Source organism: Neofelis nebulosa, chromosome 3, assembly GCF_028018385.1.
Source record: "Neofelis nebulosa isolate mNeoNeb1 chromosome 3, mNeoNeb1.pri, whole genome shotgun sequence".
Taxonomy (NCBI): Eukaryota; Metazoa; Chordata; class Mammalia; order Carnivora; family Felidae; genus Neofelis; species Neofelis nebulosa.
The window spans coordinates 124,157,232-124,176,126 of record NC_080784.1 but is presented as its reverse complement, the minus strand read 5'-3'; the positions used below and the strand labels follow the sequence as shown (position 1 = coordinate 124,176,126).

Sequence of the window (18,895 nt, the reverse complement as noted above, 5' to 3'; positions counted from 1 at the left end):
GTTGCATCCCCTTCCCCACTGTGCAGCTTCTGTGGGCAGTAATGATGCTAGTCAGATACAAAGCTCACAGTAAGCAATAGCTGCCTAATTGCCATCAGTTTTCACAAGCCAGGAATTTGGGCCAGGGTTGACAACATGTTAAAGATAGATATGTAGGTGCATCATCTTTTCAACGTTAAAATTTAAATTGCTTGAAAAAGTAAAATGGATGACAATTAGAATTGAACACTTATTGGCCACACATTTAACCTAATTGTTTTCCCAACATAACAGTTGAGGAAAGTGGAACTGAAGAGATACTAAGATTTTTTTTTTCTCCAGTATCACAGCTTAATAAGTGACCAAGCTAGGATACAAGTCTGTCTGATTTCAAAGTCCATGATTTTAGCCACTGCCCTAACCTTAGTTTTGAAAAGGAATGTTTTAGAAAGCCTTGTGGGTTTTGAGTTGTCCCTACTTAGAAACCCTTTATGAATTATGAATTATCCTTAGTAATAAGTAGGCAGTATTTTTTTTAGTATTAAAAAATTAGGTGAATATACTAAATTTTTGGCAACATTTTAAATGCTTCTTTTACCTCTCCTCTCTGATAGTTCTTCCCCTACCCTTTCTTGTTCAGATTGGTACGTACCCCTCCCTCCTGCCCCCATTAAAATTGGTATGTAAACTTCTGTGTTCTCTAAATGAATCAGTTGGGATAGAGATTTTTTTTAACTTACGGAAATGTGTGTCAGCTTCTGTGAGGGTAAAAAAAGATGTTGAGTGATGCAGAAGCGTTTTTGTTCACTTAACCCATTTAGAAAGGTTTTATAAATAGGTTGTATGAGAGTGCCAACTATATAAAGGCAGATTTTTTTTGTTTTTTTTTGTTTTTTTAAGTAAGCTCTTTGCACAATGAGGGGCTTGAACTCAGGTCACACGCTCTGCCAACTGAGCCAGCCAGGTGCCCCCTAAAGGCAGATCTTACTTTGCAGTTTTGATACGCATGAGTTTAGTTACCATAGTTTAGTTAAACGAAACCAAGTCTCCTAACATCACAGAGTAATTACATAAAGTACACACTTGAGGGCTAATTCTTCAGTCCTAGGAGCACTATGTAAATCACAGGTGTGCATCTTGATTGGTGACCAGTCACTCCCTTCTTTCAAAACCTGTCAGTGATTGGTCGCTGTGCATCCGTCATTCAGTTCTCATCCAGACAGACAGCAAAGCCTGTAGTCGTGGTGCTTTCTTGTCTTTCAGTGAGAACTTCTGTGATATTTTACAAATGTAATTGAAAGAAGGAATCTGTCAACAAAGATGAAAGTGCAGCAAAGAAATGGTAAATGATAATGCTGAAAGTGAAATCTAAATAGAACATAAATGGGGTTGTAGAAAAAGTAGCTGACCATGGGAATGTTGGCATAGCTCACCATTCTAGAAACTTGAGACGAGTAGTCAGAGCACCTCTGTGAGACCAGCTTGTTGACACAAATGAGGAAACTGGTTGCGCTGAAAAGAATGACAGTGTCTCAGGGGAAACGATAACCAACAAAAACTTTAAAGGAAGTCTCAGAGGTTTTGAAAGTGCAAAGGATAAAATTTGGAAGCTACTCCACATCTAGAAAGGAGAGGGATAATTTGCCAAGCACAAAAAGATGCTCACTCCGTTTCATAAGTTATCAGTGGGAAGAAGGCTAAACGTTGTTCAAATTAGTCTTGATGAGTTTTTATTTTTTAATTTTTTAAAATTTTATTTATTTATTTAAGCAGTCTCTGCACACTCAGTGTAGGGCTCGAACTCATGACCTGAGATCAACTGAGATAGCCAGGCGCCCCTTGCTAAGTTTTTAAATAAAGAAACAAAACACTCTAATTCTCAGTATTACAGTGTACATAAGTGTTACTTTTATTCCTTCACCCCCCAGTTCTCTATATATTTATAACTGACAGAGTTTTTTTTTAATGTTTTATCAAAAAATTTTAAAGGTCATGGAACAATTGTAATTTCTTACAATTTCTTACAAGATTCTTTGTATGGTTATAGCTTGTCCTGGTCATTTTTAATGGCTCTACTACTATGCAAAGCAAGGACTGCCTATATTAAAAACCAGTTCTTAAGACCATTCTTTAAGCTATTATTTAGAAAAAGGGGTTTTGATTTTGGGTTTGATGGAGATCAGGGATGCCAGGAATTCAGTCTTTTTCAGGTTATTCCTTGGTTTAAAACTCTTTAATGGCTTTCTGTTATTAGAGTAGACCAGAATCCTTAACCTAATCTGATCCCTGACTATATCTTTAGCTTTTGTCTTCTTCCTCTTTTAATGGCACCATGTACTTTTTCTTTTTAGCCCTTATGACTTAAACTGTGTAATTGTGTAATTAGCCGTGTAATATTTGTCTAGAACAGGCCTATATTGTTCACTGCTGAATGCCTAGCACCTTGCAAGTGCTTTGGTCATAATGTGCATTCTGTATTTATATGAATAAATGAGTAGAATTGTGTGCATGAGTTTATATGTGCATGGATTTGTTTTTTTCTGTGGAGGGGAATGATTGCTTTCCCAAGATTCTCAAAAGATTCAGTGATCTAAAAAAAGTTAAGTATCACACTAAAGGAATTGATACAGTGGGTATTCAACCTAGATGGTATCATTAGACATAGAAGATGTTTACTTTTTAATTTTAAACCGCATTTGAATATCTAGACATATATATATATGGCAGTGAGCAAGCATTTTAAATTATTACATTGTAGAAAATAAAATTCATTTGAAAAATGGTTATCTATATAATAGCATTTAAAAAATCTCTCTCATAGTTTTATGTAACATATATTACAGTGTGATAGAAGTCCTATTGAGTGTGGGAGATCACTTGGTTTCATCTCTCTCTCTCTGTCTCTCTCTTTTTTTAGGAGAGAGCGTGAGCAGAGGAAGGGCAGAAGGAGAGAGGGAATTTTAAGCAGGCTCCATTACCAGCACAGAGCCTGATGCGGGGTTCGATCTCATGACTGCAAGATCATGACTTGAACCAAAATTAAGAGTTGGACACTTAACTGAGAGAGCCACCCATATGCCCCTTGAATTCATCTTCTGTAAAATTGTAAATTTCTCCTAGTTTTAAAAGTCTGTGTTTTCTTTCTAAAGTTACCTATTGATTTTTTATATTGATTTTGATTTTATTGATAAAATATTGATATTGATTTTATTCATACTTTAAGCTTTAGAGATTTTTTTAGCACTATATATGTTTTAAAATATTTTGTATAGAAGCTTAACTCACAATAAAGTAATTTAGATGTTTCTTGATTGGGTTTATGTTTACTGTCTCAACATCATGGAGGCAAAATGTCCATAATTAATTAAAATAACTTTTTGTAACTTTTTAGTTGGTTATTCAAATTATTTCACATACCTAGACAAATGTTTGTAACTTACAAATCCCCTCCCTGCTTTCCTCTATATCCCATTCTATCTATCTATCTATAGTCTCTACACTCAACATGGGACTCAAACTCATGGCCCTGAGGTCAAGAGTCACATGTTGTTCTTCTGACTGAGCCAGTCCAGTGCCCCCTATTATCCATTTTTTTTTTCTTTCTAAGGAAGCTCTACCCCCAACTTGGGGCTGGAACTCACAACTCTGAGATGAAGAGTCACAGCTCCACCGACTGAGCCAGCCAGGCCTCCCTCTTTCCCGTTCTTTTAACAGTATCCTTTGGTCGTTTACTGATTCATTCCCAGACTCTTCTACAATTTCATAGAATTCCTCTCAGTACTGTTAAATACATTTGGCATGTAATCGGTTTTATCTGGGAACTCTCTGACCTCCAGCCATAACTTGTTCCCTGGGCTTGCTTCGGAGCAGTCCTCCTTATATCCCTCTTCAAGCATCGCCCTTTACTTCTCTTTTGTCTGTATCACATCATCCTCTTTCTTGGTTAGTTCTCATGTTTTATGCACTGTCTCCTCCAATAGCTTCCTGAGAAAGATGGCACAGGAGGTAGATTTTTGAGATTCTGAAAATGTCTTGTTATATACCCTGACACTTGATTTTCAGTTTGGCTGGGTTTGGAATTCTAGTTTGGAAATTGTTTTCTCAGAATTTTTATATTCTCCATTTTCGTTCAGCTTCCAGTGTTGAAAAGTCTGTTGCCATGGGATTCATAATCTTTTGCATATTTATGCCCCCCTCTCCCCCCTTCTCTGGAAGCTTATTGGATCTTATCTCAGTGTTGAGAAATTTCATATTGTATCCTTGGGCAAGTTGCGTTTTATTCTTCGGGGGTCTTTTCAGTCTGGAAACTCCTGTCTTTCAGTTATGGAAAACTTATTTCTTTGATTTCTCCTCACCCTTTTCTTTCTGAAATTTTATTATTCAGATGTTAGACTTGTTTTTTTTTTTTTAAGATTTTTAAAAATTTTTTTATTTGTAAGTAATTTTCTACACCATTATGGGGCTCGGACTTAAAACCCCGAGGTAGAGTCGCATGCTCTACTGACTGAATCAGCCAGGTGCCCCAGACTTGTTGGTTGCAAGTCCTTTGTTTCACAAATACCATCTTGTTATTTTCAACTTTTTGTCATTTCAGTCTGCTTTTGGGAGAGGTTAACTTTGAGATCATCATTTCTACTGTCACATTTTTAAGCTTTTGAGAACTTGTAATGTCTTCCATAATTACTTGTAAGATGGAATCCTAGGCTTGTAGAGCTGAAGAGTATCTACAGGGTCACCTTTGATAACCCTGCTCTGTCCAGAAGTCTCTTCTGTATTGTTCTTGACATTTTCTTCTCATTTTTTGATGGTTTTCTGCCTTCTTATGTCCTAATTTCAGTGATGGCAGGAAGAGGGATAGCCAGGCTGAGGGCACAAACTGTGCTTGTGCTTACGTAACAATTGGAGTACCTTAGGATTTTGGAGAAGGGGGCGTATGTGTTGGGACAAGAATCTGTCCTTAATTTTTTTCAGGGAAGTCTATTTATAGAAGTGCTGCAATAGTGGTTCTATTTGTTCCTAGGAGATGTGTAAGCCACTTTAGCAATATATTGTTCTCATTGAGCAGACATTCAGTTGATTTATTCTAAGCTGGCATAATGAAAATGAATTGAAAATTGTACCAAGCATATTTAGCATGCAGATGGTTTGTCTGGTTTAAGGAAACATTGGAGTCAAGGTCTTGAACTGAAGAAAAACATTGGTGCACCTAGCATGCAGCCATGGTGGGATTTTGCTTCTAGGCCTGGCCGACTTTTAGACTGGTATTCTAGGACCCACCCTGAATGCCTCACTCCTTTCTTTCCTCGTCCCTGAACTTTTCCTTGCTGAATGTCTTACTGCCATAAACATCTTTGTTACCAGCTAGGGTGGGAGGAGGGAAAAACAAGTGAAACTCCAATCTGTCTCCTCCCTCTTGTCAGTCTTATCCATGATGATGAATAATTTGGAAAGGGGTGGAAAAGAAGAGGTTGAAATTGCTGACTGAAATTAAGTTTCTTAAAATAAGTCATGTGCCTTTGCTCATCCCATTTAAAAATTACCATGCAAAGGGGCGCCTGGGTGGCTCAGTTGGTTAGTGTCCGACTTTGGCTCAGGTCATGATCTCATGGTTTGTGAGTTCGAGCCCGGTGTCGAACTGTGCTGGCAGCTCAGAGCCTGGAGCCTGCTTTGAGTTCTGTGTCTCCCTGTCTCTCTTTCCCTCCCTGGCTCATTCCTTTTCTCTCTCTCTCTCTCTCTCTCTCTCTCTGTCTCTGTCTCTCAAATAAATAAGTATAAAAACATTTTAAAACATAAATAAAAATCACCATGCATAATTGGGAGTTGACCCCATGAATAAGTACATGTAAGCAAAAAAAGCTTCAAGAAGACTGTAATTGATCCTTCACCCTCAATTAGTAGTGGATTGGATTCATTCTTTTGCTGTGCCCTGGTGTCTTGTTATTTACTGTCTTAGTTTCCTGTGGCTGCTGTTAACAAATTGCCACATATTGGCATAAAACAACAGCAGAGTATTCTTTCATAGTTCTGGAGGTGGAAGTCCAAAATCAGTTTCACTGAGTCTAAATCAAGGTGATGGTGGGGCCATGCTCCCTGCAGAGGCTCTACGACATTTCTCCAATCTCTACCCTTCTGGCCATGTTACCTTTTTTCCTGTGTGGGTGAACCTCTCTTTGCCTCTCTTTTATAAGGATACTCATGATGATGGTATTTAGGGCCTACTTGTGTAATCCAGGATAGTCTCCCTATCATAAGCACAGGGCCTGATGTGAGGCTTGAACTCACGAACCCTGAGATCATGACCTGAGCTGAAGTTAGATGCTTAACTGACTGAGCCACCCAGGTGCCTCTGACCTGGGTTTTCTGAATGCAAACAGTTACAGGCTGTGTAGGGTACAAGGAGAGGAAAGGAGAAGTAGTGAACATCCTGGCCCTGGAGGGAGAAACTAACCCCTCAGAGCCCATGGACAACCTTTAGGGAGAGTAGCTTTAGCGACACTGGTGTCATGTAGTTTAATTACTACATAGTCCTAGGGAGGCTTTCTACTTTTGTCATAGCTTTTTCTTATCCATTACTTACTCTTTTATGTTTGCAAAGTCAAAACATTTGTAGGAGTTTCTGAATTCTCTTAGTATTTGTACTGATTTGTTTGAGTGATTTTAAACTCTTTGAGGGAAATACTATAAAAATCAAAGCATAAATAAGATCTATGGTTGAATTCATTTTTCTGATTTATTACTTGAGTTCATTATTTGAATTCAATTTATTACTTGAGTTCATTTTCCCAATATAGTATTTCCTATTGGTGTCTGAAATATGTCCTATGAACTTTTTTCCTAAGTGAAAAGTCCAGTCTTTCACATCATTCATCCATTCTGATCAATCAGCAAGTACGCACTGAATCTCCACTGTGTACCAGCCACTACGGTTGCCTCTGGGCATGTGATGGTAAACTTGACAATGTCCCTTCCCTTACTGAACTTACAGTGTAGGATTGTCAGTGTGTAGAAAACAATGAGGCTACAACTAACTAGGAATCAAACTATAAATAATGGAAAAATCTGCAAAATTTTCCTTGTGTGTCCCCCCCCCCCCCCCAATCCCTCCAGTGTATGACATGGGTCATGGTTCTTTTCAAATGCTTAAAAATAATTTGGTGACATAAAATTGAAATATAACTATGACTATTTTTTTTTAATGTTTATTTATTTTTGAGAGAGAGAGAGAGAGAGACAGGGAATGATTGGGAGAGGGGCAGAGAGAGAGGGAGACACAGAATCCGAAGCAGGCTCCAGGCTGAGCTGTCAGCACAGAGCCTGACGCGGGGCTCGAACTAACAAACCGTGAGATCATGACCTGAGCCGAAGTCGGACTCTCATCCAACTGAGCCACCCAGGCGCCCTGACTATGACTACTATTTATAATATAGGCTGATGTTTCTTGCTTATTTGAAGTACTCTCAAGTTTAGGATGGTTTTTGAAGTGAACTTTTAAATAGATATCATCATTTCTTAAGCTTTCCTAAATACTGAATATAGTAAACTCAACTGATTTAGATTTTTGCAGAGTTTCCAGTAACTGTATCTTACATACAGTATTCCTTAAGATGTTTCTGATTAAGGAAGGTCTGACACTAATTTTCATGTTTGCTCTTTTAGGAATGTTTTAAAGGAAGTTGGGCAACTCACAAGTTACTGCATAAGAAAGCAAGTAAGTAAAATTACACATCTCTGTGTTAATCGTTTTAGAAGAGGCTTTTTGCAGAAGACTAGAAGTCTTCCAGTTCTGAAAGTGTATATGTGAATGTTCTGAACGTGTAATCCCTATATGTTCTAGAATTAGCACATATTTTAAAATTTTTTATTCTTTGTGGTGCATAAACATGCAAATAAAATGTGGCTGAGTACTGTCTTTGTTAATCCTGTATGTAACATGAAAACATGAGATGGTTGCTAGGATAGATGGTTTTTCTTGAGCAGTACCTGAGAATGTCCTAATTTTTTGGCACCCTCTTTCCATTGTAGCAGTGTTGTAGGCAGGTGCACATGAGCTGTCTGGGTTCTAAATTTAGCCAGACCTCTTGTTTTTGTTTAGTTTCAATTTGATTGCTATTTCAAAATTTTATTACTTTGTTTTTTGATGTTTTATTACTTGCAGCTAGATACTCAATTTTCCTTTTTAAAGTTACTTTGTGAGACACAACAAAGTGAAACGATTAGCTGCTTCTTAGCTATTGCTGTCAGCCGCATGGATCTGTTGCCAACTCACATGCCCTTTCTTGCTTTGGCTTACTTACTCATCCTGTAAATTCATTTCATTAGTGGGCTGGCTTAAGGGCTTAAGACAATTTGTAACAGTTACCTGAAAATTGACAAGGGCTTTCTGGTCTTAAAGCATTGCCATCCTAATGGATGAAGGCTTGGCAGACAGTCTTCATCCATCTTAAGTTTCGTCTTAATGCTCTTGGTATTTTTTATTCATCTAACTGTATATTTTTTAGGAATTTGCTGGTTTAATAAAGTAGATAGATTATTTCATATATGTATGTATATACATATGTATATATTTATATCTTAAAACCTCACTGAGGTCAGTTCAACCACCATTTGAAGGAAAGGGAAATTAAAATTTAAAAAGACTTATTTTCTGTGGTTCTATAAGTGAAGTCTACATTTAATGGAAATGTTAGGTTATTGTGGGAGGAATTGTGGTTAGAAATGAGGAAATACGATTATGAATACATAAGAGTTTAAGAAAGCATAAATGACAGGGTTTGTTACTTAAGATCAAAGTACAGTATAGAGGTTGGTTTAAAAATGCCATTTACTTTTATTTAATATGTAACTTAAGTCACACATTAAGTATTGTATGTCTGATGTGTTAGATATTGTTAGAGCTCTTTTGAGCCAGTTATTAACATTTTATATCCAGGAAGTTAAAGCATAGGGAAGGGAAAGGTTGAGGTGAAACAGTATGTTAGTAAAAAAGCTGAGAATGGGTCTCTACCCCATGCATATGTTAACTTGTTGAAGTGTGTGTGTTTCGTTAATATTGGATTCCTACAGGAAATAAGGGCTATTATGACCTACACTCCAAGAGAATTAAATAGCTCATGTTCCCTAAGTAAAAAGAACATAATTATTACTGCCTCGGACTGAGACCGTTTGCGTTTTACTTATAGCTCTGGTGTTTACACATGGTGCCTTCTTTTAAATGGTGCCCTCCTGGATTTTTTGGAGATGGATTTTCTTAGGGGTGAGCACTATTCTTGATCCCTTTGGGCTATGTTATGCTGTTGGATGGAGACCGCTCTCGGCTGGCCAGCCCTGTGTCTTTTACACACTATTAAATTGACCCTGACTATACCATTGAGGATGACTATTCTGGAGGAGGGAATGGTGTAGGGGAAGGTTAACATCCAGGGCTAAGAGGAATAGCTGGAAAAGGGATCGGGGGAAAAGAATGTTGGACTGGCAAGGAGCCAAGCATATTACAGATCACACCGTGTTCAAAGAAACAATAATGAACTAACATAGGAAGCAGTAACTTTTCTTTTCTTCAAAAAATTTTTTTTTTCATGTTTATTTTATTTTTGAGGGTGGGGGAGAATGACTGGGGAAGGGGCAGAGAGGGAGACACAGCATCTGAGGCAGGCTCCAAGCTCTGAGCTGTCAGCACAGAGCTCGACGCGAGGCTCAAACTCATAAACTGTGAGATCATGACCTGAGTCCAAGTCAGATGCTTAACCGACTGAGCCACCAGGTGCCCTTCTTTTCTTTTCTTTTTTTTAACTGTAATGTGTACTGATCTCTAATTAAGGAGGCCTGATTTATATTTATGTTGGTGCAGATATTGGTCTGACATTTGCTGTTAATATTTTTGCCTAGTTTTGGCATCAGAGTAATCCCAGACTCATAAAATGGGAGATGTTCCCTCCTCTTTTCTAGAAGAGATTGTGTAGAACTGGTATTATTTCTTCTGTAAATATTTGGTAGAATTTACCAGTGAAGCCATCTGGACCTGGAGTTGTTTTGATTGCAGAAGCTAATAAGACCTTAGGAAAATTTCAAGTGCCAGTTAAAGAAATGAGTCAATGGAGTATTTATTTTTTATGTGTCCTAGTGAAGACGATCACTTAGATTGCAAAGCCCTTAAAGGGGTGCCTGGGTGGCTCATTCGGTGAAGCGTCTGACTTCAGCTCAGAATTTATGGGTTCCAGCCCCACGACAGTCTCTGTGCTGACAGCTCAGAGCCTGGAGTCTGCTTCAGATTCTGTCTCCTTCTCTCTCTGCCCCTCCCCCACCTCCTCTCTGTCTTTCAAAAATAAGTAAACATTAAAAAAAAAAAGGCATGTAATGCTGACATGCTGGCTTGAGTACACAGTGTCCAATGTGTATCTCCTGTCAGAATGTAGGCAGTAGCATTGGCTTTCAGTCTGACCTATAAAAGTTGTAGCACTTTACATCTTAATAATAATATAGTATGTTTTAGATTATCATTGTTTTTACTTTATTACTGATACATTCAGTGTGTTTGTCACCTTTGCCTAGAGTAAAAGGTAGGAATGTTTTACAGGTATCTCTTGAATAGCCAGAAATATGATATGAAAACTCTATTTAAAAAACAAAAAACTTTACACTATTTATTCTCTTCCTCTACTCCTCGAAACTAGCAAGCTTGATTTTTGGATTGCAGAGAGAAGGTGTTATGTGATAATTCAGAGAACTACTTCCACCAAGCTTTGTGAGCACAGATTACTTTTTTTTTGTTTTGTTTTTGTTTTTTTGTTTTTTGACTATTAAAGAAGTTTATTTAACAAAAAAAGTTCAATATGAAAATGCATGACCTGATTTTTATATTGTAGTAAAACAGGTGCTATGGAGGGGACATGTGAGGGCAGTTGGTTTCTTCTGGTGAACACACCCATTGTTTATACTCGTTCCAAGGCTTCTAACATGATGACACTATTTCCTCGAATTACCACCATTCCAATATTGTTCTGTTCCCACTAGTTGCCGTCTCCACACATTCATCTATCACAAGATTCATAAAGGGATTGAACCCCCGCAGTATTCCTTGGACATGTCTGTCACCATTTAATTTCAATGATAATTTCTTGTCCATAAATTTTTTCAACTTGGGAGGGTGAGCTTTGCCCATCATGCTTGCTTGGCGAGCTCAAAGATGCCTCCAAACGGGATTCGTGGAGTCCTTCACACTCGAGCATGGATTACTTTTAAGCCTTATCTCCAAAATGATGAAATTATAGGTTTGTTGTGAGAATTAAATGATCAGATCCATATAAAGTGCTTGGCATATGTACAATGCCTAGTAAATGCTCAGCAATTATTTAATAATCATCTCTGGAAGAACGGAGTCAGGATTGTGATTAGAAAGTCCTGTTCCAGGCATATGTAAGACACATGTAGTTCTTTGTTATCAGCTGGCTGGAAGACACAGCCTGCACAGAACTGTTTAAAGAATGAGGCCTGGTGGGTATGATGTACTTTGGGCCAGACCTTGCACATATCAGGTACTCTTCGACACTGCCTGCAGTGTACCTGGCCCTTTTGCATTATGATGTTTCAAAGACAGCTTTATTTACAGATCTTTATTTACACCGTCCTGTGCTTTCATTCTTTTGACAGAGACCAATTAGTATGTAATTTTGTTACAAAACTCCATAAGATTCATACTTACTAGGTGTCTGTTAATGTTTGTAGGATTTAAGGCTGAGATCAAATTGATTCATTCGTTCATTCATTCTTTCTTTCTCTCTCTCTCTCTCTCTCTTTCTTTCTTTATTATGAGAGAAAGAGAGAGAGAGAGGGAGAGAGAGAGAGAGAGAGAGAAGCAGGGCTCACCCAGGGCTCGTGTTTTTTTTTTTTTTTTTAACCTGAAGCAGTGAAGCAGGGCTGGAGCTCACCTGAAGCAGGGTTTGTGCTCACCCAGTGTGGGACTTTAACTCACCAACTGTGAGATTATAACCTGAGCCACCCACGTGTCCTCAAATTGAGGGCCTAAAATGTAAATTAACTTACTTTCGAAGTGTAAATTTCCCTAGGTAAATTCTACATAGAGAAAAGAAATTGCCATATTTCAATCTTTACTTGTTTAGATAGCTTTGAGTTATATTTGTTGGAGGTCTGCTTTTAATTTTCTTTTGACAATAGATTGTGGAAGGGTCTGAATGCAGATCAGCAGGAAGCTTTGAAAGATCTTATGCCCTTCCTTCTCCCTCCTCCTTCCCCAGAAGTGTGTCAGACCAGAAAGCCTGCATCTTGATTGCTGTTCTGTCTGGGTTTAGGTGAAAATGATTCTGGAAGTTCATATTTCAGATGAAGCACTTGATGCAATTCATGGCTGAAGCAGGCATCATTGGCCTGTATTTTGAACTGTTTTCTGTAATATTTGACCCTAGGGGCAATGAGTGGAGTCCATTTTTATCTTGGGTTGGGAAACAGTTTTCCTGTTGACATTCACATTCACAGTGGCTTTCTTGAACTCCAGAGGGGAGAAAGATCTAAAATTCAATAGCATGATAGAACTTTTCTTTTCCTTTGCTATTCTGTTTTTTTTTTTTTTTTTTTTTTTTTTTTTTTAAGAGAATGAGAGAGTGTGAGCAGGGGAGAGGGGCAGAGGGAGGAAGGGGGAGAGAGAGAGAGAGAGAGAGAGAGAGAGAGAAAGAGAATGTCAAGCAAGCTCCACACTTAGCATACAGTCAACATAGGGCTTTGATCCCACAGTCCTGGGATTATTACCTGAGCCAAAATCAAGAATCTGACTCTCAACCAACTGAGCCACCCAGGCATCGTCCTTTGCTATTCTTATTTTCTAGTCTTATTCTTTTATTTTATTTTATTTGTAATATTATTGAATTTTCTTCCAAAGTAATGTGAACAGACTGGCTATATATATATTTTTAAGGTTATTCATTTTTTTTTTTCTGGGAGAGCAAGGGAAAGAGAGAGAGCGAGAGAGTGCACAAGTGGGGGAGGGGCAGAAAGAGAGGGGGACACAGAATCCAAAGTGGGCTTCAGGCTCTGAGCTGTCAGCACAGAGCCTGATGTGGGACTCTAACCCATGAACCACGAGATCATGACCTGAACCAACGTCAGACACTTAACCAACTGAGCCACCCAGGTGCCCCAAGACTGGCTATATTTTTGCATTCTAGTCTGTTGTGCCTCAATAGTCTTGCAATCCCAAGTTGACGAAGGGCTCTCTGCAGAGGCTACTGGACTGAGAACCAGCATTCCCACGTCTCTGCTCCTGTGAGCCACATCACCTCAGTTTCCTCATCTGTAAATTGATGAGTAAATTAGTCTCAGTTGTCTTTTTGTTGTTAGCTGTAGTCACCATGCTATACTTTACACCCCTAGCACGCACTTATCTTATAGCTGGAAGTCTGTACCTTTGGACCCCCTTACCCATTTCACTGTTCCTTTCTAGCTTAACATTGTGTGAGTCTCATATTTTAGATAGCGTGTGTGTGTGGGGGGGGCAGTTTTATTTTTCTTGTACACTGCAGAAATTATTTGAAGTCTGATTTTTCAAGTCAATGATAACAGTAATCAAGAGAAGATCAGTGTGAGTTGGGAAGTGTATAGGTTGATACTTGGTGTAGGAGGGATTTGAATTCCTGCTGTGTAAAGTCTTAGGTTAGTTTTTCTTTTAATTTTTTTTAATGTTTATTTATTTTAGAGAGAGAGAGACAGAGCAGAAGCAGGGGAGGGGCAGAGAGAGAGGGAGACACAGAATCTGAAGCAGGCTCCAGGCTCTGAGTTTTCCGCATGGAGCCTGATGTGGGGCTTGAACTCATGAACTGTGAGATCATGACCTGAGCCAAAGTTGGATGCTTAACCAACTGAGCCATCCAGGTGCCCTTAAAGTCTTAGGTTAGTTTTATTTTACTTGATGGATAAGAGATGCAGTCAGGGTGCGGACATAAGACACCATTGAGGGTCTGTTCCATGTGAAAAGAATTCTTAGGTGCATTTCAGTAAATATAACATTAGTAGGAATGAGTGAGTGTGTGTGTGTGTGTGTGTGTGATTCTTACTTTTTCTAATGAGTTTTCAGTAATTTTCTATTGATATTTCCCCCCTCTTATCTTTGACTTTCTCACTACATCCTATTACCCCCCTCCTGAAAAAAGGCAAATGATGACTATAAAATTTTCAAAGCATTTTGAAATATTGATCTGAAAGCTGTTCATCAGCTAAGTGGGAATTTTTTTATTTTAAATTTGCTGTGGAATTTTTTAGACTCTGTTGTTTTAGTAAGAGCACAGAATCCATTTATAGTATCGCTCTCAGTTGGGAAGTTTTGCCTAGGTTTAGATTTTACATTTCAATAAATGGTCTTCCTATAAATTGACATTGTAGAGAGAATACATTTAGCATTTTTTTTGAAAAGGGAGTTCTGGGAGCTCTTCCTATTCAATTTCGTGTAAAAACTTAGAATATGTTTAGCTTGGGCCTTTTCTCCCAAGACGTTTGGATCTTTGAAGAGTCATAGGGTTATGAACATAGCAGGGAAGCAGAAGCTTTGGTGATTTAGATTAGGGTGGAAGTTTGCTAGATTTTTATACCTGGTCTCTGTGGCTTGGTTTCCAAACAAGTGATGGTTAAAGTATGCTGGTGCTCAGTAGCTTGACCACTGAAGCATTTCTTTCTCTTTTTCTCATCCATCCACCTCCCAGAAGATGAAAAGGCCAAGCGAGAAGTGTCTTCCTGGACTCTAGAAGGTGATATTAACACTGATCCGTGGGCAGGCTATCGATATACTGGTAAACTCAGACCACATTATCCACTGGTGAGTAAATAAGGTAATAAAAATTTTGCATTCTTTTAAACTAATGTTAAGAATTTTCAGTTTCCTAGAAATGGTACATGTGTTTTACATTCTAATTATGAATCACGTAATCAGGATGAAATTTGCATTCTAGCTCGTTAGCTTTTATGATATATTATTTGGATTTTAGGATAATTGACAGTCCTGGACAAAGGAGAAAAGAAAACATCTTAGGTGAACGGATTAAAAATTCTTTAATCTTAAAAAAAGAATGAGGTAGAGTAGATATTTTCTGGCCAGCACAGTGGTAGTATATTTCTATTTTCCATTTTTTTTTTTTTTTTTAAAGTGGAATATATTTCCACCTTAATTTACGTATGGCTTTTCTGCCACTCCTACCCCTTCCTATGTTCTTTCTATGTTCTTGGCAGGTGGACCTCAAGAATCTTAATAACATAGGAATTAAGTTGAAATCTGTCTGCCATCCTCAAATATTTAAATTCTCTTTATTGATGTTTTTCTTTTTATAAAAGGAATGTACCTTTAATTTTTAAAATTTGGACAAATAACAAAAACATAAGAAAGTCTCTTTAATCCTGCCTTCAGGGATAATGACCAGGAGCATAGTGATATATGTTTACTTCAATACATTTTATTATTGTTTTTGGTTTGTCATTTTGCTTGGGCACCATGTTGTCTGTGTGTCGTCTCAAATCCTTGCTGGATATTTCTTAAATATCCTAAGAAAGGGAGTGGCGTTAACATTAGGAAAGTAAAGCTTAGTCTTCATGAAATAGATACGATATTTAAGATGTCATTTAAAACTTGTTTTTCATTTATATGCTATGAGTGAACTTATATCTTTAGTGTTTTTCCCCTACTTTTATTTTCTTGGTTATTAAATTTTAATAATGAAAGTTACTTTCAGATTTGAATTGGTTTTAACTAATCTCTCTGATGTTTTTAGATGCCAACAAGGCCAGTGCCAAGTTATATTCAAAGACCAGATTATGCTGATCACCCGTTAGGTAAATTCTGCTGTGCCGATTCTACATTTTTCAATTTGTGGGCTTGGTAATTACTGCAAAGGAAAGGAGTGCTTTTTTGTAGAAATTTTTTATTGCTGGCTTTTCAGTAAATGTAAACATGTCTTTCCAAGACACACTAGAACATTTATGAGAGTTAAAGATTCTTTCCTCCTCTTAGATATATGCCCAATTCTGAAAACATTGTTGATATAGCTGTTAAAGGCTACATTCAACATAATGTATTTTGTGTTGTTACATCAAATTTTAGATTAAAAATTTGTTTTGATTTTATTTAGTTTTTGTTTTTTTATTTTTTTAAAAATCTTTTTAATGTTTATTTTTGAGAGAGAGAGACAGAGACAGAGAGACAGAGTGTGAGCAGGGGAGGGGCAGAGAGAGAGGGAGACACAAAATCTGAAGCAGGCTCTAGGCTCTGAACTGTCAGGACAGAGCCCAACATGGGTCTTGAACCCATGAGCCATGAGATTATGACCTGAGCCGAAGTCAGACGCTCAATTGACTGAGCCACCCGGGTGCCCCAAAAACTTGTTTTGATTTTAATGTGTCCTCTACTTTATGTAGTGTCTATTTAGATAAAAAATAGATTGTGGGGGCCTCGAATGAATGCCTAACTAAAGACTCTGGGCTGTAACGGTAATAGAAATAGTGGTGATGACGATGATGATGATTCTATAACTGATATGTATTTTTTCATGACTGTGTGTCAGGCATTGTGCTAAGCTGTTTACATGTGTTCCTTCCTCCTGTTACTACCCTGACCACCCCTGAGGTGGGTTCCGTGGTCTTCTCTGGTTTATAGATACCGATAGTGAGATGCCCGGGGAAGATAGGTAATATGTAGCACAAGTTGCTTCCTGCCAGTTAGAGGAGGAGTTTTTTTATAATGACTTGTAGGTGCTCTTTTTTTTTTTTTTTTTTTTAAGTTTATTTATTTATTTATTTTGGGTGGTGAGGGGCAAATTTCCTTTTCATGTTGAGAATATCTCTTTAAAATATCTGACTTGGACCCTCCTAAGTTATGGGGTACTCTTGTGTGAAACAATGAGACTTGACTATTATTATGTCATTGGGAAGATCATTATGCTAATAAATACTACATTTTTACCTTCATTTTGGCTTTCTTATTGATTTTCTTTTCCAGGAATGTCTGAATCTGAACAGGCTCTTAAAGGTACTTCTCAAATTAAATTACTCTCATCTGAAGACATAGAAGGGATGCGACTTGTATGTAGGGTAAGAGTTATTTTTTCCCCATGAGATAAGATAGATGGAAATGGGCTTGAAGTTTCTAGACATGAAGTCAGTGATTTGCTGATTTACAAAGGTAGCAAATGTCACATTGTAAGACTATGGCTAGTCATACTTTTCATTAAACTATTGTTAGCATATAATTTTATGCAACGGTTCTTTTCTACTTAGCCTTTTTGAAAAGTACTATGGCAAGTTGGCAGTCCATTTTTTGATCCTTGTGTTTTTTTTTTTAATTGAACCAAGTTTTCATATTTTGTCATTTTATTTTCACGAGTCATCGTAACATAGGGCAAAGTTGAGGTTTTATATAAAGTTAAATAAAAGCCTCTATTGTGAAACTCAGTGGCCCACCCTTATCTGTGGTTTTGCTTTCCACGGTTTCAGTTACCTGTAGTCAGCCACGGTCTGTACCCAGGTGATCTTCATTCTGACATATTGTCAGAAGATCAGTAGTAGCCTAATGCCACATTACAGAGCCTACACCATTCATTTCACTTCATCTCCTCATGTAGGCATTTTATCTCACATCACAAGAAGGGTGAGTACAGTACAGTAAGATATTTTCAGAGAGAGAGAGATCACATTCACAGAACTTTTATGAGAGTATATGTTGTTATAATTGTTCTGTTTTATTATTACTGTTGTCAATTTCTTACTATCCTTAATTTATAAATTAAATTTTATCATCGGTTTATATGTATAGGAAAAACAGTATGTGTCGGTTTTGGAACTGTCTGTGGTTTCAGGCATCCAGGAGGTCTTGGAGCATATCCCCTGCAGATAACAGGAGGCTGCTGTACCTAGGAAGTATAGAAATGTGAGAAGACTTAACTTCCATCGATTGATTATTGTTTAGATTCCTTAGGATATGCATTTTCACATGGAACTCAGTCATGCTTACTTATTAAGCTGGTTAGCCTGATTTTATTTACATATTTTTACACACATATTTATCGATGGGCATTAGAAATACAAATAGCTTTAAAATGAAAATTCAAGATTATAGTATTCAGGGTGAAATTCATTTTGCAGATTTCTCACAAAATCTGAGATAGTACAAAGGGTACAGATTTCTGTTTCTATTTCATTTCTTCTTGAATGTATTAAATGTTTCTCTTTTACAGCTTGCTAGGGAAGTATTGGACATTGCTGCTGGCATGATTAAACCTGGTGTAACTACTGAAGAAATAGATCATGCTGTACACTTAGTAAGAACTTGACTTTTATGCTTTGAAAATGTTTTTCACCTTATTAGATGCTTTAGGCTTCTAAAAAATTAGAAATTCTGAAAGTTCTAATGGCTAATTTGAAAGCAAAATTTTACTTTCTTTCAGTATAGAAAATATTGAACAGGGGTACCTGGGTGGCTCAATTGGTTGAGCGTCCGACTTTGGCTCAGGTCATGATCTCGCAGTTTGTGAGTTGGAGCCCCGTGTCGGGCTCTGTGCTGACAGCCTGGAGCCTGGAGCCTGCTTCGGATTCTATGTCTCCTCCTCTCTCCCCCTCCCCCACTTGTGCTCTGTCTGTATCAAAAATAAATGCACAAAAAAAAATTAAAAATCTTTTAAAAGAAAATATTGAATAGTCATTATTACCATTTTTAACCATCTGTGGCATTGAGGTCTGAGGTGAGCTTGAAATATTTTGTTTCTAAAACCTCACATTTTTAACTTTTATAAAATTATTAATTTTGTTAGTGCTTTAAATAAATCATGCCACTATGTACATTAAATATTCTGAAATAAAAAAAGAATACAACTTCTGAAACTAGATTAGTAGGAACAATGCCCCCTCCTTTTAAAAATTGATTTTTTTAAGTAAA

General features: G+C 37.5%; 1 protein-coding gene and 1 pseudogene across 3 annotated transcripts in view; one reads left to right on the top strand and one right to left on the bottom strand.

The window, feature by feature from the left end:
• The window catches only part of METAP1 (methionyl aminopeptidase 1), a 62,633-nt gene that overhangs the window by 21,351 nt on the left and 22,387 nt on the right, over window positions 1-18,895 (top strand). For all 3 annotated transcript variants that reach the window (XM_058721840.1, XM_058721839.1, XM_058721841.1), the window contains exons 2-6: window positions 7,636-7,687; window positions 14,682-14,794; window positions 15,741-15,801; window positions 16,964-17,055; window positions 18,198-18,281. In XM_058721840.1, the coding sequence (XP_058577823.1) occupies window positions 7,636-7,687; window positions 14,682-14,794; window positions 15,741-15,801; window positions 16,964-17,055; window positions 18,198-18,281 (402 nt within the window). The remainder of the gene's footprint in view (window positions 1-7,635; window positions 7,688-14,681; window positions 14,795-15,740; window positions 15,802-16,963; window positions 17,056-18,197; window positions 18,282-18,895) is intronic.
• LOC131507295 (small nuclear ribonucleoprotein G-like) lies at window positions 10,816-11,192 on the bottom strand (annotated as a pseudogene).